The 24,582-nt window shown below is 41.7% G+C and overlaps 1 protein-coding gene across 1 annotated transcript in view; it reads left to right on the top strand.

The window, feature by feature from the left end:
- FLVCR2 (FLVCR choline and putative heme transporter 2) overlaps positions 1–22,136 on the top strand; it is a 50,068-nt gene extending 27,932 nt beyond the window's left edge. Inside the window, exons 5-10 of the mRNA XM_060262961.1 lie at positions 826–929; positions 7,310–7,420; positions 7,836–7,941; positions 9,536–9,647; positions 10,650–10,705; positions 20,884–22,136. Coding sequence (XP_060118944.1) covers positions 826–929; positions 7,310–7,420; positions 7,836–7,941; positions 9,536–9,647; positions 10,650–10,705; positions 20,884–20,946 — 552 coding nt within the window. The 3' untranslated portion in view covers positions 20,947–22,136. The remainder of the gene's footprint in view (positions 1–825; positions 930–7,309; positions 7,421–7,835; positions 7,942–9,535; positions 9,648–10,649; positions 10,706–20,883) is intronic.
- Positions 22,137–24,582: the final 2,446 nt, after the last annotated feature.

The raw sequence follows: 24,582 nt of genomic DNA, 5'->3' as shown, positions 1-24,582 counted from the left end.
TTTTATATATTTTTTGCAGCTCTGCAGTACCTTTTTTAAGACACAGTAACCCAGACTGCACACAGCACTTCAGGCCTCAGCATAAATCTATGCAAGGAGTAGAGGCACTAAGCTATTTTATTTTTCAGTTCTTTTCCTAATAATCTCCAGCACAGACTTTGCCTTTTTCACTGCTACTGCATACTAAATTGACATTTTCATCGATCCACTAAAAACTCCAAGATCTCTTTCACTCTAGCTCAGACCTCACCAGCGTATACTTAAAGTTAGGATTGCTTGTTCTATGGTGCATTATCACCGTACACTTTGAACTTTATTTGACATGTTGTTGCCTACTCACCTGGTTCAGACACATCCTCCTGTAGCTCTTCCTAATCCACCTACTTTTTCATCATCACAAATAATTTGGAATCATTTGCAAACTTTCCACTTCAGTAAGGTAAAGTGTGCCATTGAGATACAACTTACCCATAGCAACCCTATGAAGTTTTACCTCATAGTGTTTCAAAGCAATGAGCAGTGGATGCCTGTCTCTGCATAGTGGCCCCAGTTTTCCTTGGTGGATTCCTGTCCATGTGATGACCCTGCTTCTGAGCTCTGATGAGGTCAACAAGTCTGGGCTATTAGGATTGCCCAGCTCACCCCAATTCCAAATTGTTTATGAACAAACAACACTGATCCCAGTGGGACCCCATTTTTTGCTCCCTTCCATTATGAGAGCTGTCCATTATTAGAAATTGCACCTGCCCACCCTTACATTGAAGAGGCAGTTCTCTTGCAGATGAAGATTAGCTATTCTCTCTCTCCTTCTTTGTGTTACTTCAGGGAGAAGACTTGAATGCTGGCAGAATTGGTCTGACACTTGTACTAGCTGGCATGGTTGGAGCTTTAATTTCAGGCATCTGGCTGGATAGAACAAAAACATACAAGTAAGTCCTTTGTACAACCTCCTCCCTTCTCTGTCTTTGGTTTGGAGAAGGGGCAGACCCATGAGCATAGCAATATGGAGAAAAAAATTCAGGTATTTGCCAGATCTTGTTATCCAGCCAAAAAGGGCTGAAAACGATGTGTGGGGGTGTAGAAGAGCCCCTCCACCCTGCACTGCTTTCGCAATCAGAATTGGGCCTCTCTGTACTTCTTACTTATGAATTGCTGCGGGGGTTTGCAGCTGCACTATGGCTGTATGTCCCTGTGGTGAACTTGTGAAAAAATTAACATCTAGTTTGGCTCTTAGCAGGAAAGACTGGCAGGCAGAGATAGGAATGTTTATCTCTTTCTGTGTCTGCTGAACACATACTGAGTCAGACCTTTTTCTGTATCAGTATGATGCCACAAGACTGTCAGAGGTCTTTCATGGCACCTGTTACTTGATGATTTCAACTGGAGATGCTGGGGACTGAGCCTTGGATCTTCAGTATGCAAAGCCTGGGCTCTGGATTCATGTCTAGTTTCAGAGCATACCCGGGCAAACTGCTATCAAAGAACTGCTTTGGTCCTCAAAGCAAGGCTGGGGGCTTGAGTAGTTGTCCCATAAGATCATCCTGTGTCCTTGTTCTCAAGTGCTGCCTTCAACTTGTGTTTATGTGCAGTGTAAAATATCTGGAAAGACCTGATGCATGCTTGTAATGCAAGATTGGGGTGTTTGTGAGTCTTCTTTATAAGATGATGACATCAAGTCACAGGGAGAGGGGGGATCCCATTTTGTTCACTTGCAGAAACAGATTGTGTAGTACTAGTTGCAAGTGCAAATTAAACAGCTTCAGGATGAAAGATGTCCATTTTTGGAGGCCTTGGGGTGTCATGGAGTGCATGTGCCAAGAAAAAAAACTCAAGACCTATTCTAGCAGGCCTTTTCAGAGTCGTTACAGTGTTGATGATGTATTTTTTCCCTAGGGTTTTTAGGTATTTTTACAGTGTTGTTGATATTTTGAGTGCCTGGAATATACTGGATGCAGCATAATCCTTCTGACTATAATATGTCTGGTGACTCTGAGTCTCACTACCACCTATGATCTCTGTTCCAAGTTGCTAGCCTCATGTTTGCCATGTCTCAGTTTTCTGCTGTCTTTTCTTTGCTGGCCTCTGCCTTCCAGTCATTAGTCAGCCGTATAAAATTGCTTATTTCCCCCCTGCTGGGACAGGGCAACACAGGAGACTAAATAGCTGTGGTTTTCATGGTCATGCAAGGAGATGAGGAGGACTCTGTTGCCAGTTTGGCAAGGGAGAGAACAGCTGCAGGGCACTGAGCGATGCATAAGGAACTTGAATGTATCATAAAGGGAAGTGAAATTGCAGAAGGTCTTGCTTTTGGCCTCATGGCATGCACAAGACCTATAAGCAATCTCATGATCTACATGGTGGGGAAAGGCAGAGGCTCCTGTTGACAGACAGAAGAGAAGGCTGAGGAAGAATCCTCAGTTTGCTGCAGGAGTTCAGAGTAAGACAGTCAAGAGGACAGAGGAAGTGAAGAAATGCAACTATCACTGCCGAAGTCACATGGACACAGGAAGCTGCCTTACAGTGAGTCAGATTGTTGGTCTTTCAATGTCTACTCTAAGTGGTGGCAGCTGTCCAGAGTCACAACAAGGATAAGGGCTTTTACATCACCTACTACCTGATTCTTTTTAAAACTGGAGGTGCCCGAGATTGAACCTGAAACCTTCTGTGTGCCAAGTAGATGTGCCACCCCTTCCCCATTGAGGTTTCATATTTCCAGATCTCTCTCCAGCACATCTGGTTTGGGCTCTAGACAGGGGAAATCAGTCACACTTTAGCTTACCCCTGCATCAGAGGATTAACATGAGAATAAAATGGAGGAATGCACGCTGCATTCTTCCATTTTATTTCCTTTGAGGAAAAGTGCTAACCAAAAGGGAGGAAGTGGAGGAAGATGCATCAAGGAAGTCTGTTCACAGAATATAACAAGTGATAATCCTTAGATTCTATAGAAGCTTGCAGGTCATGCATCATTAAATGCTAAACCAGCACTGCAGCTGTTCCCACCTTACCAAACTGGTATTATAGTCATTCTATAGTATTAGATACTTAATGGCACCTAATAAAGTTAATGGGCAACAGGTTCAGGAGACACCAAAGGAAATATTCTTTAGTGTATAACTGATCTATGGAATTCACTGCCTGGTTGTAGTGATGGCCATGAGCATAGACAGCTACGAGTCATGGTGACTAAAGGGAACTTCCATATTCAGAGGTAGCAAACCTCTGACTAACAGTGCTAGGAGGCAGCATTGGGGACAGCCTTGGCCCTTATGTCCTGCTTGTTGACCCTACAGGACAACTGGTTGGTCACTGTGTAAAATGGACTAGATGAACCACTGGTCTGATTCAGTAGTGCTCTTAGGCTCGCTCAATGGTCTGAGAAACTGGGAAATGAACAGTAGAATCCTGAGTAGTGTTATGTCCTTCTAAGGGTGGATGACACTATTCTTGGAGATTAAAGTCTGCTTTTGTGGCAAGTACAGCTTGACAACTTTTGAGTTAAGCAGAATTCTTTCAGGCTTTAGATGTTTAGATCAATGTTTTTAAAAAAGACGATGATGCCTATATCTTTAGATTGAGTGAGTTTGGAGTTTTGGAAGAAAAGGCAGAAAGATTATAATAGCCTGTTGATCAGACCAAGGGTCCATTTAAGTCCTGCATCCTGTTTTCTTCTGTGGCTTACCAGATGCCAGGGCAGACCCCCAGGAAGCCAACAAGTAGAGCATGAACCAAATAGGTCTCCTTCTTTCCCTTTCAACAACTGCTGCCTCTGAAATCAAGGATATGTTAACTGGAGGAAGAAGCACTCTCTTTCTCCCCACCCCCTTAGAAAGAGAGATCTCCAGAGTAGAGAAAAATGTTACTAAGGACATATGAAAAAAAAAGTTTGTAAGGTATGAATTCCCCAGGTAGGCTTTCTTGGCTTGTGAGAGGTTGTGTTAGAATTGCCTGAAGGAAGATTAGCCTTTCTGGCAGCTGAATAGAACCATGCTCTTCTTTCTCACCCTCCCACCCCGAGACAGCATCTAGAGAATAGGGCATGTGTCTTCAGTTCAGCAGTGCTTTCCTGTGGTGCTGTCTCTGGCTGACTTTTCCAGAGAGGGCTCCCTTTTCCCATGGCTCATTGTGCAAAACCTTTAATCCTATCAAGAGGAGTAGGCAGGATGTGCAAGCAAGGAACAGAAGCATGTTATGACTGCTTGTGCAGCTTGCAAAGAAAGCCAGTCTGCTGCAGTGACTAGAGCAGGGGTGTTGAACTTATTTGTTATGAGGGCTGGATCGGACTTAAATGAGACCTTGTTGGGCTGGGCTATGTCGGGTTGGGTCGAGCCATGTTGGACTGGGCCATGTGTGTACCCATTTAAGATTAGGTAGCAGAGATATAAATTTTATAAAGAACACAGACAAACACAAATATATATTTTTAAAAAACTTAAAACATGCTTAAAATGTTAGCACTCATTGGTCTTAAAGATGCTTTCTTTGTATTTCTTCCATGAGATCCAGGGAACTGGGCAAAGGAAGCTCTGCCTCTTTCCTTCCTTCCCCAGGGGACCAGGAAGAGGAGGAGCCTCAGCCAACAGAAGGAAGAGAGGCTTTGCTCAGTAGCTCTGCTGTGCAATTGAGAGAGCCTAGAAAACCAAGCTATTCCTCCCCCCTACCTCTCCAAGGGAAGTGCCTCAGCCAATGGAGAAAATAGAAGTTTTGCTCTGTAGCTCCTGTGCAACTGAGCAAGCCTTGCAAAGTAAGCTGTGATGCAGAAGGAAGCAAGAGAGAGAGAGAGAAGGAAGCAGATGACAGCCAGTTGCTCAGTAGCCTGATAGGAGCCCTCCGGGGGCCTGATTTGGCCCCGAACTGCATGTTTGACACGCCTGGACTAGAGTGTTGAATGATTATTCATACACTCCATTTATACCCCATCTTTCTCCCCTATAGGGACCCAAAATGATTTATAATATCATTTTCCTCATCTTCATATTTATATTCAACCCTGTGAGGTAGTTTAGGCTACCAGAGACTGCCCATAATCATCCAGTGAGGTTCCATAGCATAGCAAGACAGGGTTGTATGTCCGCCATGTGTTTGCAGGTAGGATTCTGTGGAAAGTTCAGAATTAAGTATCTGTTGCAGTCTCTTCCCATTCTTAGTCTCCCCGCAAAGGATCTCACTATAACAGTAACTATAAGTATTAAACAAATACTTACAGAGTGCCTACAAACTCCCCAGCTGTATTATCTTCCAAATGCCTAAATGGTTATAAGTCTTCTTACAAAATTGTTGCACATTTATATACATCAATAGATGTGACGTTTCCCTTTAGAAAGCATGAAAAGATTTCCAGCATTCAGAAAGATAAGCCTGATTAGCTCATCCATCCCTTGGTTTCTTTCCTTTATGTAAGTGGTTGTCTTGCATTATGTAAGAGGATCTTGAAATAATGAAAACTGTGTGGGTGCAGGCTCAAGAAACCACTTAATTCCTGCGCCCCTTCCTGGTGGCTATATTCTCCAGCTACACTGAGATGCGTGCAATTACAAAGATGCCATCAAGTTACAACCAACTTATGTTGACCACAGCAAGGGGCTTTCAAGGCAGTGGGAAGCACAGGTGGTTTGCCATTGCCTTCCTCTGCAGAGTCTTTCTTAGGTGGGCTTTCATTCAAGTATTAACTCTGCTTTAGCGTCTAAGATCTGACAAGATAAGACTATACCATGTCACCTTCATTCCTTCTGCACTGACTACCTTATTCCACTTTACATGCTCTGCTCTTTTCTATGCCCATCCTGCAGCATCTAACCCAGGGGTGTCAAACTTGCAGCTCGTGGGCCATATCAGGCCCCGGAGAGCTCCTATCAGGCTTGGGAGTAACTCACTGTTGTCTGCTTCCTTCTCCCTCTTGCTTCCTTCTGCATCACAGCTTGCTTTGGCAAGCTTGCTCAATCATGCTACAGAACAAAGCCTCTATTTTCTCCATTGGCTGACCAACAAATGAAGCAACTTATGTGCAAAAGCTTGCAATGCCCAGCCATTTCATGTTTTCCTCTAGGTCTTAGGCTCAAAGTATGACCAAGACATTTCTGTAATGAATGTCAGTAAATACATAGTAGGTTTACCGCTTACATAGACACACCTGAACAACATCTGAACAGCATCCTGAGGATTGCTACAGCACAAACATTGTCTCCAGATTTTGATGCAGTAATTCAGAGCAAGAGGTGTCAGTTATCAGAGACAGTTAAATAAGCAATACTGCAAGAGTGCTCATTTTTAAACCATATTTTATTTTAATTGTTTAAAACATCTTTAATTGTGTTTGTCTGTGTCCTTTATAAAGTTTATATCTCTGCTACCTGGCATTACATTTTATGACACACATGTCCTGGCCCAACAAGGTCTCATTTATGTCAGATCCGGCCCTCATAACAAATGAGTTCGACATCCCTGATCTAACCCTTTACCGAAATCTTCAAATACTCTGAAATTCCCAAACCTGCAGTTTTATTATGACTACAGCCATTCCTAGGCCTGAGCAAATTCACTCAGTTCTGTAAACATTATTATGCATTTCTGTTAGAATTTGGTTGTTGTTTTGATAGTCTCCCAGCAATAAATGTAAAGAAGTAAATAATGGAAAAGACGTATTCCTGTGAGATATTTATAAATATATTATAAATAAATAAAGCGAGCAGTTTGGTGTAGTGGTTAAGTTTGCGAACTCTTATCTGGGAGAACCAAGTTTGATTCCTCACTCTTCCACTTGCAGCTGCTGGAATGGCCTTGAGTCAGCCATTGCTCTCACAGAGCTGTCCTTGAAAAGGCAGTTTCTGTGAGAGCTCTCTCAGCCCCACCTACTTCACAGAATGTCTGTTGTGGGGGAGGGGGGTAAAGGAGATTGTAAGCTGCTCTGAGACTCTGAGATTCAGAGTGAAGGGTGGGATATAAATCCAGTATCATCATCATCTTCTTAAAAAGGCTTTACCAGTAGAAAAAATATTTATTTTTGTTGCCTTTCCACAGAAGCACAACAGCTTTTGTGTGTGACAATTAAAGAGAAAATTTTGAAAAATTAACCACATGTATGTCAAAAACATATTTTTTCAGCACAACAAAGAGGTTTTTTTTAAGATATTTGGGGTTTTTTGCCACTGGATTTTTATGCCCTCATAAGTCATAGATTCTGAGCAGCTTCCTTCCTGCTCTGTTCCATGTTTTTTAGTTTGATGTTCACATTCAGTTTGGGAAGAAATGGCTCTGATTGTTGTGTGGAAGTACAAGGTATTTAATTCTGATGATACTTTTTCTGTTACAGGCAGACAACATTGTTGGTTTACGTCATGTCACTTGTGGGCATGGTGGTTTATACTTTCACCCTGGACCTTGGCTACATCTGGGTGGTCTTTGTGACTGCAGGCTCCCTGGGGTAAATTCAAGTTTCTTTTCTTGCCCATGTTTAGTTCTCCTTTCTTAGCAGGGAGTTGCCATTGGCAGGTGTTTTGCTGTGTCTTCTGACATTGAGATGGAAACCGCTCCTTTATCCACTGAAGTGTTGAGGAAGGAGACATCATGAGCAATGGATCCTTGAGCACAGTGAGGGGTATGAAACATCCACAGCAGTCATGTTCCGTCTTAATTTCAGCATCTTGCACTGGAGAAAGTGAATGAATTAAATGCCCATATGAAGCAGGTGGGGCTTTGTTTTTATGGCTTGAGCAATATAGGGCATGGAACAGTGCCATTTTTAAAAAACCAGATTGATCATTCTGGAATTACCTCTAGTGAGTTGTGGTCTGACATAGCTGCTACTGATGCTTTCATTTTCTGATCTTGCCTGGCAGGTTTTTCATGACGGGTTACTTACCATTGGGCTTTGAATATGCTGCAGAGTTAACATACCCAGAGTCAGAAGGGACGTCATCAGGCCTTCTTAATGTATCTGCACAAGTAAGTGCTCGTTCAATAAATATAAGAGGAGAATTTGCCTGCGGGAATACAGCTCAGTCTTTCAATCAATCCAGCATTTTCCCATAACACATGTCACAATCAAATAGTGGAATGTAGTCTTAAGCCTAACTTTCTTTGACTGTTTTCCAAGAAAAATCCTCAGGATATTACAGCTCCTTGTTTTTCTGATGGCAACATCCAAAAGGCTCAACTCTGTGACTTTTGGATTCAAAAGCCAGGTGGTAAGCCATGTTGGTCCAGTAGCACCTTTAAGACTAACAAAGTTTTATTCAGAATGTAAGCTTTTGTGTGCATATACTCCATTTCATCATTTGATGAAGTATGCATGCACACAAAAGCTTACATTCTGAATAAAATTTTGTTGGTCTTAAAGGTGCTACTGGACTCCAACTTTGTTCTATGACTGAGAGATGTATCAGCAAGTTACAGTCCTCCGAGCAATGTGAAGGCATTTTGTCCTTTGTAATAAGAGTAATGCATGAAATTATGCTGCCCAGACCTGGATGACCCAGGCTAGCCTGATCTCATCAGATCTTGGAAGCTTGGCAGGGTTGGCCTTGGGAGACAACCAGGGTTGCTATGCAGAGATGGCCAATAACAAACCACTTCTGAACATGTCTTGCCTGGAAAACCCTATGGGGTCGCCAAAAGTCTGCTGCAACTTGACATAACTTTCCACCAACGCCACCACCCCTACATTATGTCATTTCATTTTATTATGATCATTTACAGTCCTCCTTTCTCGCTGAGATCCAAGTCAGATTACAAATATGATAAAAATTTTCAGTCAGTCAGTGAGGGGATTACAAAATATGATAGCATTTTACTCTTATGGCGAATATTCCCTGAAAGGCAAAATAGTGCAGTTGGGCTGAGATTGTAGAACAGGGAGAAAAGGAGAACAACACATGCAAACATATCTGATTAGGGCAATAAGACCATCATTGCAGAAAAGATTTTATCCATGATAAATGACTTCCTGAGTTGAACTGTTATACTGCAGCTTGAGTGCTAGTAAGTATAAGCTCTGTGACACATTTATATGTACAAAGTGCTTTATAATTTTGACTTCTCTTATAAACAGCTCTCAGACAAAAATGTCTATAACTTCCAGCTGCCAATGTAAAAACGGGCTGTCTTAAAGAGATGAAGTGTATTACAGTGCATTCCTATGCAGAGTTCCTCCAGTCTAAGTCTGCTGAAGTCAGTGGGCTTAAACTGGAGGAACTCTGTGTAGGATTGCATGGCTAGTAACCCACTGTTTTGTCCCCAACAATTTCCAGATTGAAATGCTTTGGAGTGGATTCTAACATTTTAGACACATCTTATTGCTATTGGCACTCTTGATGCTCCCTTAACAAGATGAAATTTATTTTGACTATTCTAGTCAACAGCCATTAATGTTTCATTCTCCCTTGATCTAGTGGTGCAAAGCTAGACAATGTGGTCTTTGCATTAAGTGGTGACATCTAATATAGCTGGAAAGGGGTTTAGGTGGCTAAGTTCATGTTTCTGTATTTCTCTGCTCATTCTGCTAATTTTGTGGGTTGTTTTTTTTTTTACTGTGTGCTAGATCTTTGGAATTATTTTCACCATCAGCCAAGGACAGATCATTGATAACTTTGGGACCCGAGCAGGAAACCTCTTCCTCTGTGCCTTCCTGTCCCTTGGCACTGTTATAACTGGTAACTATACCCTCCATAAATTCTCTGTGCTTTCTCTGGGCTTCTTGATACAGTATTTATATTGGTGCTTCAGCTTACTACAGGCTAGTTCAAAGACCATATTCAATGCCTAATAGCTTTCCATCTGATCCCCAATATAGTCACTGATTCTAAGGACTCCCCACCCGCATACTCTCACTATTGTACATTTCCATCATTTTACTCCTAAACTGAATCACAGGCAAAATGCTTTATAAATCTCCTATCATGTGAGCTATGAGAGAGTTTTTGTCAGAAGCCTCTCTTAAGCAAGGACATTCCTGTGCATAAGACCAGGGAAATAGCTGAGTGGCTGAAATTCATACATGAACATACGTGAAGCTACCTTATACTGAATTAGACCATTGGTCAATATTGTCTACTCAGCAGCTCAATATTGTCAGCAGCAGCTCTCCAGGGTCTTGAGCAGAGGTACTTCACATCACCTACTACCTGTTCCTTTCAACTGGAAATGCCGGGGATTAAACCTGGGACTTTCTGCAAGCTAAGCAGATGCTCTACCACTGAGCCACAGCCCCTAAAGGAAGAACTCTTTCAAAGCTTATCTTATTCTTCCCACTAGGTAAAGAAGAATTAAAGAGCCTTTTGATTCACGTGAAAGGCAGAGTAAATGTTGGTGTACCATCATTCCTTTTTTCAGTTGTAACATTCACTACTTGGTAACTATGGCTATAGTGTCAACCCCTCAAGACAAGTTGCTTACACCTTTCTTCTTTCTGACTAACAGGTTGAGTGGTATGTACTTCCTCTTGAGGTCAACAAACCTCCAGTATTTTAAGAAGGGTATGCTGAAAGAAACCCAAAATTTTAAGAAGGGTCTGTTCTCTCCCCAGGCAGCTGTCCTTGCCAAATTTTATACAATATTCTTCTATGTCCCTTCAATCTGATGTTCACCTCATAACAGCCACATATGATCTACATGGTGAATTTCTTATTCTGATTTTTCTTCCTACTGTGTTCTAGTGTTCATCAAAGCTGATCTCCGGAGACAAAATGCCAATCTGGATAGCGAACAGACTGTGAGTAAACAATGCACTTCTGCCAGTAGCTTAAGGCTGTTTTCTCCACCTGTGATCCTTCTCTGTTTATGATGAATAATTGTGGCAGCATGAGGGATTTTTGCCTTTGGATCAGCTGTGCTAGATATGGTGGGCTGTTAACAGGTTTGATTCATTCCCTTGAGGCTGGGGTTGCTGAACTGAAGAAGCTGAGGCAGAGAGCGAGGTTTGGGTAGATGTTCTCCTGCAGGAGGCCACAGAGCATGGCACACAAAGAGAATCTGTGAGGAGTGAGACACATTCAGGTAGCCATTTGCTGTTATGATGTGCACAGAGATCTCAAAGCACTGACCCAGAAATCTCTGTGAAGGTTAGGGAATTGCAGTTTAGGATGTCCAAAGAAAGGATACTTCTGGGGCAGACTCTTGCATGGGCCAACAAAGATGCTCTAGTGGCAAAGGCAGAACTTATACTCTGGCTTTCCTGCTTCCTAGATGCTCATTCATTTAATTGACAAATGGATGCCCAGTGTAAACAATTGGAGATGCTGCATACCACAGTGTGGCTCCTAAGCTCCCATTCAATTCACAGAAAGCACTCACTCATGTGGAAGAGGGGGAAGCTGATTTTTGCTGATTTCTGCTTTCTGCTTTTTAGCTGCAGTTCCTTGCGCTTTGATCCCTGTGATGGTTCAGGGGGGTCTACTGGCCATGGGACATAATTCTGGGGGGACACAGAAGACTTCAGCAGGAGGGGAAGGGCTGGGGTGTTGCCATTTATGTAGTGCAGCTCCACTTGCACTGCACAGGATACAAGCCCACATTTCCATGTTGAACAGAATATGTATAAGATCATATAGGAAAAGAGGAATACCAATGAATCCCCCCCCCCCAAAAAAATAATAATTCTATCAGTATCCCTTGCCCAGAAAACTCTTAATGAGAAAGGGAGGAGTACTTTTTCATCATAGGCTGTGTGGGCTATTTTCCCAGAACCTTTGCAGTGAACTCTGCTCAGTGATCCAGGCTAAGTCAAAAAGCAAGGTGGCTAGTAGCGGGTTTCAGTTAAAGTTACTGTGGGCTAGACTCTTTTGGAAGACAAGATCATCTGCTGCTGATTTCTCTGTGCTCCGTTATGGGGAGGCCAGCAGCTATGAGAAACCAGATCTGTTTCCACTTGGAGCCTGGGAAGTGGTTTCCCAAATAAAATATTTTGACAAAATTCTGTCATGCTTGTAATAATTGGTATAAAACATGCAAAGAAAACAAAAGCCACATAGCAGTCCTATGTTTGGGTGTTGAAACATGTATAAGGTTGGTATTTTCCAGTTTTGACCCTGGTCTTGTTTCAGTTGGATTTTCAGTACCCTCCCTGGAGAGAGAATGCTCAGAATGGGGTGGGTTTAAAATATATGTGAGCATAACTTGTTCTGATGGTATTTTTATACACATACTTGCCATTCATCTTCTTGTTTACTGTAGTCTGCACTCTGTAGATTGATCTGTCATGGCTGATGAGTGAGTGGTCCTGGTTTAGGGCAGGGGATTTGGCTAAAGTTTTTTGGTCCCTTCTGGTTCTAGGATTCTGTTCATGTAAGCTCCATCTAAAGGCCAAACCAGAAGTCCACAGTGAGTTCCATTTCAGTGCTCTCATCAATTTTTTAAAAAAATTAATTCTCAGGTGTACATGCAAGTAATGTTCACTGTTTGACAGCCAGCATGCTATTGTATCTATTAAATCCTGACTCTTGAACAAATTTCACTCATTGATTAAATTAATGAAGAAGCCTCTTTGTAAGCAGCCAATGAGAAGAGACAAATTTTAAATGTTGAGAGCAAATTTAAGATGTTGGATGTAGATTTTAAATTCAGAATCTGGATGCTGAAAATTGAAATGTCAAATCTGAGCTTTTAAAAAAACATTTCTTTTAATCTCTAACCTCTATTCCTTTCTTGCCCTTGACTTAACTGTCTTTGTAATCACACATGGAGGCCACTCTTATTTGTAATTTCAATTTATGCACCACCCTTCCCTGAGTTCACAGGGCTCAGGGCGGTTAACAACACAAGAAGCACAATATAAATTGCAATTAAAACAAGTTAAAATTTAAAAACATTAAAAAGCATTAGAAAAACATTAGAAGGTGCCAACTAAATACAGTATGCATTACTATCCTGCAAGCGGGAGAGAGCAAAAGGGGGGGAATGGAACTCATTGCTGTCCTCAACCAGCATCTCTGCCTTACATGCCCTATGGAACTGCATTAGGTCCCGCTGGGCATGGATGTTATTTGGCAGAGAGTTCCATCAAATACATTTTTAGGGCTGGACATCTTTAGGGCTAGAGATCACGAGTAGATTGTTTCCTGCAGAGTGTAAAGTTCTTCAGGAGACATACAAAGATACATAGGTCCCAGACCATTCAAGGCCTTAAAACTAATTATTAGAACCTGATCCAATACTCCACCGGGAGCCAGTGCAGCTGGTGCAGCACAGGATGAGTATATGCAGTCCATGGTGTCCTAGTCAAGACCTGAGCCACCATGTTCTGGATCAGTCTCAAGGGCAGGTAAGCTACAGAAATCCAATCTGGAGGTAACTGTTACAAAACATGTTAAGCATGAAGGGCAGAACAGTGAGAACTGTTCTGTTGCTTAAATCTGCAATCAGGTTCAGACCTGAGAATTTCATCTGCTTGACCAAAATCTTTTTCCATACTGGATGACAGCTATGTGATCCTCTTATGTAAAAGGTAAAGTAGAAATACTGCCTAAGTTACCTGCTTCTTGGCTAAGGTTGCCAACTTTTTTAGCAGCATTCTTATGACATTAACAGCCACATGAAAAATAGAACTTTTGTAGTGGAATTTCATAATGGGAAAATTTCTCCTGCTGATTTGTTTACCTCTTAAACCTTTGTTGTAAGCATAGGAAATCTCCCTAGTAGCAACCTGAACTTTGAGCAGAGGCACAGTGGGCAGGTAGGGAAATGAGATTCCATTCAACAACCTAGCCTAGTGTTGTGGAAAGAGGTTGGCCTTTAACTGTAACTGAAAGAGTTACAAAGGTGGCTGAAAATGAAATATGCTTTTCATGCACATTTTCATACCCAGGGAGTAAATGCCTCTGTTTTTGCAGATATTTAGGTGAAGACTCATAATGGGGCAGAAGAGTTCATGGGGTGGCACTGGGATGTGGAGCATGCAGGAGAAATTGGTGCAGATTAACAGTAGTGGGGGAGTCACCTGCATTGGAGGCTGCAGTTCTGGTTTCTCTTCCTTACTTACTGTGGGAGCAATGCAATACAGTGAGCTTTATGCTCACTCTGAACCAACTTCTTGATTGGACTGGTCAAACTGTGATGTCAAGAACATTACTATTGGCTGGGCTCAATAGTAAAAAAGAGAGGTGACAGCAGCTACAAATATAAATAAACACATGTGAAAACGTTTTTTTTGTAGGGAGCATTATGCACCTCTGAAATTGTTTGCATGCAAACGTTTGATGCATTGATGCAAATGTTTGAACTGGGCTGTCACCAGTATGCTGATGACACCCAGCTCTATCTGTTGATGGGTGGTAGACCATCCTTCGCCCCTGAGCATCTGTCCGAGGCGTTAGGAGCCGTTGCTGGATGGCTACAGCAGAGCCGACTGAAGTTAAATCCAACAAAGACGGAGGTCCTGAGTCAAGGGTGGGTGGGTTCATGCATCCAACTCCCAGCCTTGGACGGTGCTGTCTTAGTGCTGGCCCAACAGGTGAAGAGTTTGGGAGTGATTCTGGATGCCTCTCTTTCCGTGGAGGCCCAGGTCATGGCGGCTGCCGAGTCTGCCTTCTACCATCTATGGCAGATCAGGCAGCTAGCACCATACCTATCCCTAAAGACCTGGCTACAGTGAGCCATGCAATGGTCACTTCCAGGTTGGTCTACTGTAACTCACTCTATGCTGGTTTGCCCTTGAAGCTGATCTGTGGGTACAGAATGCAGTGGGTACAGAATGTGGCAGCTTGCCTGCTGACTGCATCACCTGCATTGGTGAATGTATGGCCGGCACTCCGCAGCCTGCACTGACTGCCCATAGAATACTGGGTCCATTTCAAGGTGTTAGTCTTGACTTTTAAAGCCTTGCGCGGCCTGGGACCAGCATACTTGCAGGACTGTCTTCCCCATATATGCCCCAGAGGTTGCTTCTTTCGACCTCCCAAGATCTTTTGACTATCCCTTGCCCAAGAGATGCCCGTCTTGCCTCTACCTTCTCAGTCCTGGCCCTGACCTGGTGGAATCAGCTCCCTATGGAGAACTGGGCCCTACCTGGCTTGTTATTTATTTATTTATTTATGTAAATTTATAGTCCGCCCTTTCCCATAGAGGCACAGGGCAGATTCCAACATGGTAAAACAATTAAAAATCAACAATACAACAATCAGATAAGTAAACAATAGAACAGTTGAACAGTTAAAACAGATTAAGAAATTAAAGCAGTTAAGCCATTAGCTCAGAATTAACTTAAGGCAGCATGGATGGTGTTAGCCTTTCATAGGGCCCGTAAAATGGAGCTGTTCCGCCAGGCTTTTGGATGAGGCAGCGGGCATCTACTTGTTAGATCGGTTGGCCTCCCCTGCGGTACCACACTGCTGTACCATCTTACTATACCATCCTGTTGGGCCATCCTGCTGTACTATTAAATAGTTATTGTAACTGATTTTATTGTGATTTTATTATTATCTATATTGATGTACTTCACTCTGAGCCCCCATGGGGGAATGGGTGGTATATAAATAAACTAATAATAATAATAAAAGTAATTCAGCATTGTGGGCTACAAAGTGCTGTAGAAGTTGGCTTCATCAGCTTTCCTTTTACCTCAGGAAAGTTAGACAATTGAAAACTCAATGCAGGAAGAAGCCCACTTGCCTTCAGTTCTGCTAAGATTCACTACCTTCCTCCAACTGTGAGTGACTTTTTCTTTCCTTTGTGTTCTCTCTCTTTCCTGGAATTGACATGTGGCTGTTTTGCAGAGATGCCAAGGCAGTAACAATCAGATAATGAATTATGGCACATGTGCCTTATTCCCATCCCTCCTCAGTAATTTTCAAGCAAAGGTAGGATAATCACACTAACTTGCTTACCCAGCATCTTCTTTGAGGCTTCACCAGTGCCAAGCCAGTAGCTTTGTGGCTGCAGGGCTGAGGTGAGAAGCAAGTAAGAGTGGAATAAATGTTATGCAAAATTTTAAAATGCCAAGTTGCCTCAGGACTTCAGCAGGATTGATGGGAAAATGGATCTTGAAAGATGTTGATGCAGAAAAGAGAGGACCAATGACTTGTGCCCAAATTGTGCATGCTGAAATATTTCTTCCAGGAGAGATTTATTTTCCTGGGAGATTACTGCTGTGTCTTCCACTTTACTGTGAAGGGGAGAGACTGGCACATTGTTAGTTGTCTTCAGAAAATTATCTATAGCCTTGTAGCAACTTAGAGATCAGCTTTATTGCTGATGTTTGGGGTACCTGTAAACCTGGGGTGTATCAAAATTTAGAGGTTAGGGATGGGGATGTTTTCAGAAATTATTTCTGGACCAGGTAGTTCTTCTGCTTTTGTATAATGTGTCTGGGAATGAGTGTTGGCAAAGATTCTCTTGTCTTCCCTCTTAAATTGAAAAAAAAATACACATAACTGCATTAATGAAATGTAATAAGGGAGGAGAAAAAAACCAGAAAGGCTAATACAAAACAAAGCAAAAATTAAGACGAAGAACCCACTGCTGCCTTTTATCCTAGCATTCCCAGCAGGAAGTGCAAGTGGAGTGTGAAGGATACTGTATGTCGATAAGATCTGTAGGGAATGGGACAAGTGCCTGGTGGATAACAATGCATTTTTACTAGATTTGCTTCTGATGTAGAGCTTACAACTTCCCCCTCCAGTCAAAGGGATTGTGGTCCTTCAGCTAGAACAGCCACTGGGTTGGTGCTTCTTTAGGTTGTGGTTCCTGCAGCTGATAAAATATACTGTTTATAAGCAATTTCACCCTTTGTCTGTAGAAGTCCTTTTGGCTGTTGCTTGCTGCTCTCTTGTTAAATAAGCTTTTGCTGTGTGTATTTCCACAAGCTTTGTTTTCTCTTTGCCTCTTGTTCAAAGATGTCTGCACATGCATTGCTTAGCAGTCTGAAAAAAATGACTCCCTGGATCCCTAGGTTATGTTTCAAAGGCCACACATTAGTTTCATTCATTACTTTAGTAACAATGATTCCATATTTAGGTAGTAGCATCTCACTGTGAAAAGTTGGGACTTCCTATTATGCCAGCTGGAGCTAAAAGCATTGCTTGTTCAAGGCCCTCCAAAGTCTAGTTGTTTTCCATCTTGGAAAAAGAGCACAGGTTTTGCGTGCAATACCCAGGGCTTTTTTTTTGAGCAGAAATGCACAGGAACGCAGTTCTGGTTGGCTTGGTGTCAGGGGTGTGTGGCCTAATATGCAAATGAGTTTCTTCTAGGCTTTTTCTACCAAAAAAAAAAAAGCCCTGGCAACACTGTGTACAAATTCTTAATCAGATTAATTTTATGTTGTAAGTTATAAACATGGTTTATGTTTGTGGACAGTTTGTGACTCAAAAAGGCTTTGAGCTAATAATGTCCAATTTAGTATTGGAGTTTGGAGCCACAGTTTCACAGTCCCAGAGCAAAGGAAACTGAATTAGGTATCTTATATAGAACAAACATATCATGAAATGAATTGTAAACAGTAGCAGCACTTATGAAAAAGTTAAGTTAGATGAAAAACTTTCTTGAATGGCCATAGATTTTAACGTTCTGTGTCAGAAAGTGGCACAGTGGCAAAGCTCTGCAAACTGTTTTTTTGGATTCATATTTATGTCTCTTCCAATTAGAGTTAATCAAATTCTAAAGGCACTTAACTTGGTAAACCTCCACTTTAGTTAAATGGTGGTTCCGAGGTCTAAGTGCTTCCTTCAGGGACTGCAGTTTACTGTATTGCATGCAGAAATTCAACAGACCACAACCTTTTCTGTTCTTCCATCTCCATGTTGAGAATATTGAATTTTCAACAAATATTAAATGTCTGCCTGTCATATAACTGTGAAAAGCACAGGAGCTTTGATAGGTAGAAAACCTATCTTAACCCTACTTAAGGTAGACAGTTTAAAAGCTGGCCATAGGAGTAAAGCTGCTAGGTTCTCTCCCCACCCCCAATCCATTTGTACAAGTGGTGCTGATTAGGGATATATGCCTTGCCTGCACTAGAGAGACCATGAGGAGCTGTTTCAAACAGGAACTTTCCATTACACAAAAATAGCTTCTGTTAATTAATGTTCAGAAAATAAGCACTGCCCCACATAGAGAATCATTACACATACATATAAGTTAATGTTTTCAGCCACAAGGTTGTCTTTTATAATGCCCAGTGGGTAATTAATTGGCATAGAATGAGGTGGCTGGTTTCTCTGTATGAACTTGTTGCATGTTCATGGTTGGTTTCTTTCTACTGCCTGCCCTTCCATTCCTGGCAATATATCTTGATGGATCTCTCAGTTATAATCCCCACCCCACCTTTTGCCCTAGTAGCTAAAATGTAAAGTAAGTAAATTTGGACATCATCAATGACTTGCTTGTTTATGGAACTGGATAAAAAGAGCTACAATATTTAAAACCAGTGTGTTGTGGTGGGTAGAGTAGTGGACAAGGAACCTAGGTAAGCTGACTTTGAATCCCCACTTGTGCCATAAAAGGTGTCTAGGTGACTATGGGCTCATCACAAACTCTCAGCCTGCTCTACTTCACAGGGTTGTTGTGAGAGAATGGAGGAGGAAAGAATGATGTTCAAAGCTGCTTTGAGTCCCAACTGGGGAGAAAAGCAGGATATGAATAAATGCAAATACATGCAATATTCAGCAGTCTTAAAAACAATCCCCCCATCTGTATTCTAGCCAGCCTGTTATTTTTGCTGTATTCTAAATAGATCTACTTCTAAGCCTTTCTGTCCCTAAATACCTCCTGGGCAAGAGCCTTTCCCTCTGCTTCATTTGGCATAGCTGCCATTTCCAGTGGGACAACGATCTCGTAAACATCTGATGTCTCTTTAAGCAAGGGCATGGATGCTATGCAAAATAAATCAGTAATTGCACTGAGTTCTGTCTTGTCCCTGAGTAATTTCTAGGAGTAGTAATGTCCATTCTACTGCTAGTTACTGTCTGGGTCACTGGTCATGTGCTGCAAGCCACTACATTTCTATAGTAATGCCATTATTACTTGTTTGTTTCTTCTTCATTGAGTACTGTGTTCTTTGTCATAAGTGATGCATCTTAATAGCAGAGCTAAGATAAGGCAATGAAACATAATTATTTTCATAACAAGGAAGACCACAGCAGGGGCCAGGAAGGAGGTGATTAAAAAGAACATGTTCTCGCCTTTTAAAGCTTGAACTGAGTTTCAGTAACTAGGCAATGATTTCTAGCTGGTGACTGTCTGTTCACAGGCATTTAATTTAATTTTTTATTGATACCCCGCCCTATCTCGCAAGCAGGCTCATATGGCACTTTTTCTGTTTCAGTTGTGACAGCGGGCTCATATGGCACTTTTTCTGTCACTTTTTGGCACTTATTCTGTCACAGTTGTGAAATTCTGTGACCATGCGATAAAATAATGCCTGGATCCCCAAATCCTGACCTGCGAGGAGACAGATGGGGATTATTCTTACTTCTGTTAGTCCCCCTCAGGCTTGAAAACAGATACTGTACATTACTCTGTATTTTTATTGCCATAAATTGGTTATCTTAAAAATGTATTTTATTTGTCCATGTCCAAATTATTGTTTTGGGAGAGAAGAAAGACATTATGCACATGAGCAATTTTGTCAGCAATCTGTGACTGTGTTTCAAACATCATGATCAAACAGAGGTTTGTGACTGGCATGCACCCCCCTCCCTTTATGCACAGAGCCCTTTATGCATTCCTTGGATTTGGATGCCTTTAAAACTCCAGATTGCTATGACACTTGGAACACAGGAGCCTAGACCAATTCAGGGAACTGTAACTTAGCGATAGGAAGCAGGCTTTGTTGCTGTAAGGTCTTTGATTCAGTCCTTGTAATTTCCAGTTAAAGGAACACAGGTTGCAAGCATTGGGAAAGACCTTTCTCTGAATAGTCACAGCTGATAAGCCTGGACAATGAGACAGCTTCATGTATTCACAGGGCTTTTTTTGAGCAGGAATGCGCAGGAACGCAATTTTGGCTGGCTTAGCATCAGGGGATGTGGCTTAGTATGCAAATAAGTTCTTGCTGGGCTTTTTCTACCAAAAAAGCCCTGCGTATTCATATACTTTATTCCCCACAAAATGAGTCTATGATTTAAACCCCAGTTGGTCTAGGCATCTGCATTTGGAAATCTCAGAAAATGAGAAGTTTCACTGAAGTCTTTGGAAACTTGGAAGCCTTCCGTCATGCTTCATCCATGAGGTGAGGTGGGAGGGAGCAAGTGAACATGAGACCAAGCTTGGTTTGTGTCTATTAGTGAACAAACCTTTGTTTTTGGTGCTACTTGCCTTTCAGAAATGTCTAGGAGGGATGGAAAGACTTGTGGCATTTGAAAGAATCAGGTCTGTGGATCGGATGTTACTATGTGTTACTATGTAGGCTAAATTTAAAATGGCATCTGTTTCTGGCACATTAGCAATGCAAGGATGATCACAGCAGCACTTCTTTGGTTCTGTGCTGTGCCTCTAGCATTCTGTGTTCCACTGGGCCCAGCATAATAGTTATATTAGAACATACCTTCCCTACAGACTTAAATGGATTAATAATGTGTACACTATTCTCAGGGATCCCTACAGTTTTGGTCTTGGAGTACAGGGGTGGGGCTAAGGATCTAACTCAGAGTCCTTAGCACTGTGGCCAAGTTAAAATTCCCAGGATTTTTTGAGGAAAGCCATGACTATTAGATAGGTATAAAACCTCCAGCGTATACTAGCTTTGCATTATAATAACTCTTCTTGAGAAGCTGTTAATCTGTTTGTTCCATGTATTTTCTTGGGATCTCTGCTTTCCTTTTGAGATGTATTTGAGTACTAATCAGGGCCTGCTGTTTTTCTCAGGAGCATATGCCACCAAACTTCATGCCCACTGCTTCAGTCAACCCCACAGTCATTTGTTACCTCTAACTGTGCCCCCCCTTTCCCTCTGATTTTCAGAAGACTCTGGGAGAGGTACCTCAGACCTGCATTGTACAACAGTATGAGGAATCAAAATTCTGAAGGGCTGAGCATCAGAGGTAGCAGATGTGATTGCCACCACCTTCCATTCTCATTTACAGCTGTGTTTCCCACCATACGTACTAAGTGGCCTGGCATTCACAGCCAATCCAGAAAGTTGCTTATGTTGCTGATGGAAGGAATATGTGGGACCTGTCCCCTTCACTTGAGCCAGCTCCATTAGGAATCATTGTGGCATTAGGAATCATTGCCTGTTGGAAAAGAACTGATGGAAGCAGTTGACTTGCGTTGTGGGCTTCCATCATATTCAGCATGGAATCAGAACTACCATCTGTGCATCCTTTTACTGGGTCTACTGGAAAAAGTAAATCTGAAGGATGAGACACCATTTGGATCCAGAGGAAGATCCTTGCTCCTTAGGGAGAACCAGAAAGAACGTGCTCCGTGAGCAGCCATACTTAAAACCAAGCCCTTGAGTGGCAAGTGAGCTTGTACCCAACAACTGAGAGAATGGGGAAGTTGTCCAAGGCTTCTGGCCTTTTCCACATTTCCAGTTAGTAGAATATTTATTTTTATAACCTCAGTCAAAATGTTTTTTAAAAAATTAACAGATAACAGTTTTGCAACATGAATATTTTAGAACAATTATGGTCATATTCTTAAAATGTTCCATGATAACAAATTTTTAAACAAGTACTTGAGAAGCACCAGCATATATGATTGGTAAGGTTGGGTGTGTTGTTGCTAGCAGGAGTAGGCTTGCTTGTGGGCAGATAGGGAAAACATGGACATTTCGTGAAAATTCATTCTCTATCATGGGAGGAAAACTAACCCAGCTTAACTTGTGGACCAAAAAAATGGAAGTGTTTGCATTTTGAGAGTTGTGTAAGGCAAATATATATTAAAAATATGCACATGTGCACACATATCCTGCTCTTTAAGAAATGTTAGGATAGTTTCCAACCAGAATAAGGAGAATTGTTCCTTTTTAATATAGTGCAATCACACAACTCCTTTTGTCAGATTGCTGAACAAGTGCAATATAATGGATGGTGCCTGGTATTTATTAAGTCCACTATAAGTTCAGACAAAGATATGTAGCTCTTTAGCTTGGAAGCCCTATATGATGAAAATTGCATTTTTGTGTCTGAAAACCTTTCAAATGGAATCATGTGAGAGGCCACCAGCATTTTCAGATTCTAGTATAAACAAGAATAAATCTTTCTACAGCACTTTCCAGTTTTATTAAGTGTTTTACAATATTTCTCAATCATGCCCAGTTGTCCAAGGTGTCACACTGCAACTTTCTGGAGAGAGTCAGAGTGGTGTGGGGAACAGAGTTATGGATTTGAATGGAGGAGTCCCAAGTTCAAATCTGGTCAGCCATGGAACTCATAGTGTGTCCTTGGGCTCCTTCTTTCAGCCTCATCTACATCACAGGGTTGTTGTAGAAAAGCTGTATGAATAATGTGATGGAACTGCTTGGAGGAGGAATGGGAAAGAAAACAAATAAACTGAATGAAACAGATCCCTAACATTACCTTCTCCAATTGAATGGGATCTAATTTGCAGTTTGAGCATCAGTTGTATCTGTTAACTACACTTTACAAGGGGCTTGGCTAAGCATACCTTTTCTTAGAAATTAACAGTAGGGGAATATCATTATTGGGATATCCAAATTCATTAGCTGTGAAGAAGTGCTGTTCTAATTCCAGGCTTTCTACAAATGTTCTTCACCATACGTACATATTTGCCCTCCTCTGTGTCATCCATAGTCCCTTGCTCTAGCTGGTTGACCACTGCTGGCCTTCTACTTGCCACTCTTAGCACTTAGCACCCAACAGCACTTAGATTTTCCCCCTCCCCAAGCATACCAGAATACCCCTTGGTGTAGTGCTTGTCTTTACTGTTCTGTTGGCAAGATTTTTGAGGATGAATGCTCCCCAGAGCTGATACAGTTCATTGTTCTCTCAATCTTGCAGATTTGGAGAGGCAGCAAAATGCTTAGGAAAATTTCTGGACAGTCCTCACTGAGCCTAATTTAAGTAATTTCTGAAGGCCTAAGCCACATAAAGCAGGCTTTCAAGCACTGCAGTGGCTGTGGCCTGAAAAGCATTGCTTTATTGCAATGAGATTATTTCCCCTTACCAAACTTGCATTTTCTTGCTGTGGCATGTGATGTGTTTTTCAATGTGATAATACTTCACTACCTCTGCCTTGGGAGTATTTTCACTACATAATGAAATCCTAGAGATGAATAAGAAAAATATCCACTCAAGCACTAGAACAAACTGCTTAACAAGTTTGTGACATTTCCTGCCTCATTGGCTTGTAACGAAAGTTCAAGTCTTCTGTCGAGAATGTGTTAGAGAACCAAGGGAAGGAGAATAGATCACACTGTAAAGTCAGTATTCACCAACTTTCACATATCTGAGGCACATTTTCCCCATCCTAGCATATTTTTAAAGAGTATGAAAGTAAGAATTGTCCTTCTTTATAGCAGCTCTTATCCTGCTTTCGTGTGGAAGTCATTTTTTTGAGCATTCTGGTGATTGGAAGGAGAATAGATCATATGGAGACACACTTGTGAAAAGATAGAACTCTTAAGCTGAAAAGGTTGGGTGTGGTGTCCTCTTGAAAGGCTATGATTGTCAGTCTGCTTGATCTCAGACTAAATGACACATTCTTATTTACTTAGATGTAAATAGGTGCTAGATCCAGTAAGCTGGCTAAGCTAAGTGATAGCTGTAAATGAAAGCTGGCCACTCCCTCCTCCCAAAGCTGTTTTCACAAAACTCTCTTTTTTGTTAACTGGTGCATCTAAATCATACAGTTATTGTCTCTAATTTTACAATGAACATGACTTCTAGCTATAATCCCTCAGATATCTGCATCTGTCACCTCAATGCTTAGTTGCATTGGGCATTTGTATTCTGATGGTTGGCTTAGCAGCTGCACTTTCAGGTGTCCATTATGTCTCATTCTTCAGTATCTCTGATCTATGAAAACTGATGGTACAATTTATGAATCTTCCAGTTGCTTTTTTAATTTCATCTTTTCTGTGATTGCTGGGGCTGATGGGAGTTGTAGGCAAAAAACATCTGGAGAGCTACTGTTGGTCACCCCTGGCCTATGGGACCAGGTAGAAATGAGAGAGAACACAAGTGTAATCACTGACTGTTTCTGCTATGGGCTAATGCTAAGCTCCCTCTGGAAGATGGCATCATTAATTATTCAGTATTACTGAAGCATCTTCTTTGAGTAGAGTGTTCTCAGAGCTGTGGAGTCTCAAGTGGTATTTCCGTATAACTTTGATAATCTATGTGCTGGCCAGCTACACTATCCTGAGGCTAGCTATTTTGTTGCCATTACTGAATAAATACAAACCTATGCAGAGTTTTACATTGGGCTCAGAGCGGAATAATTCTGCATAGGCTCACACTAAGTTCCTCCTTCCTTGCTTGTATGTGCTGAATTGCTTAACAGTATGACATTAAATGACTAAGAGTTGAACTGGGATACTATCTTCTAAATTTGTGTTTTCAGTGTCAGGAGTTTGATTATCACATCATTGTGCTGCACATTAATTAATCTGGCCCAAATTCCACTTCTAGATTCCTGAGAGCCATCACTAACATTAATATCTCAATCCACCACTAAATAAGTACTAAAAGCAAC

The sequence above is a fragment of the Heteronotia binoei genome, chromosome 21, assembly GCF_032191835.1.
Source record: "Heteronotia binoei isolate CCM8104 ecotype False Entrance Well chromosome 21, APGP_CSIRO_Hbin_v1, whole genome shotgun sequence".
NCBI classification, from domain to species: domain Eukaryota; kingdom Metazoa; phylum Chordata; class Lepidosauria; order Squamata; family Gekkonidae; genus Heteronotia; species Heteronotia binoei.
The sequence above is the reverse complement of the archived record's forward strand: the minus strand, read 5'-3'. Positions and strand labels throughout refer to the sequence as shown.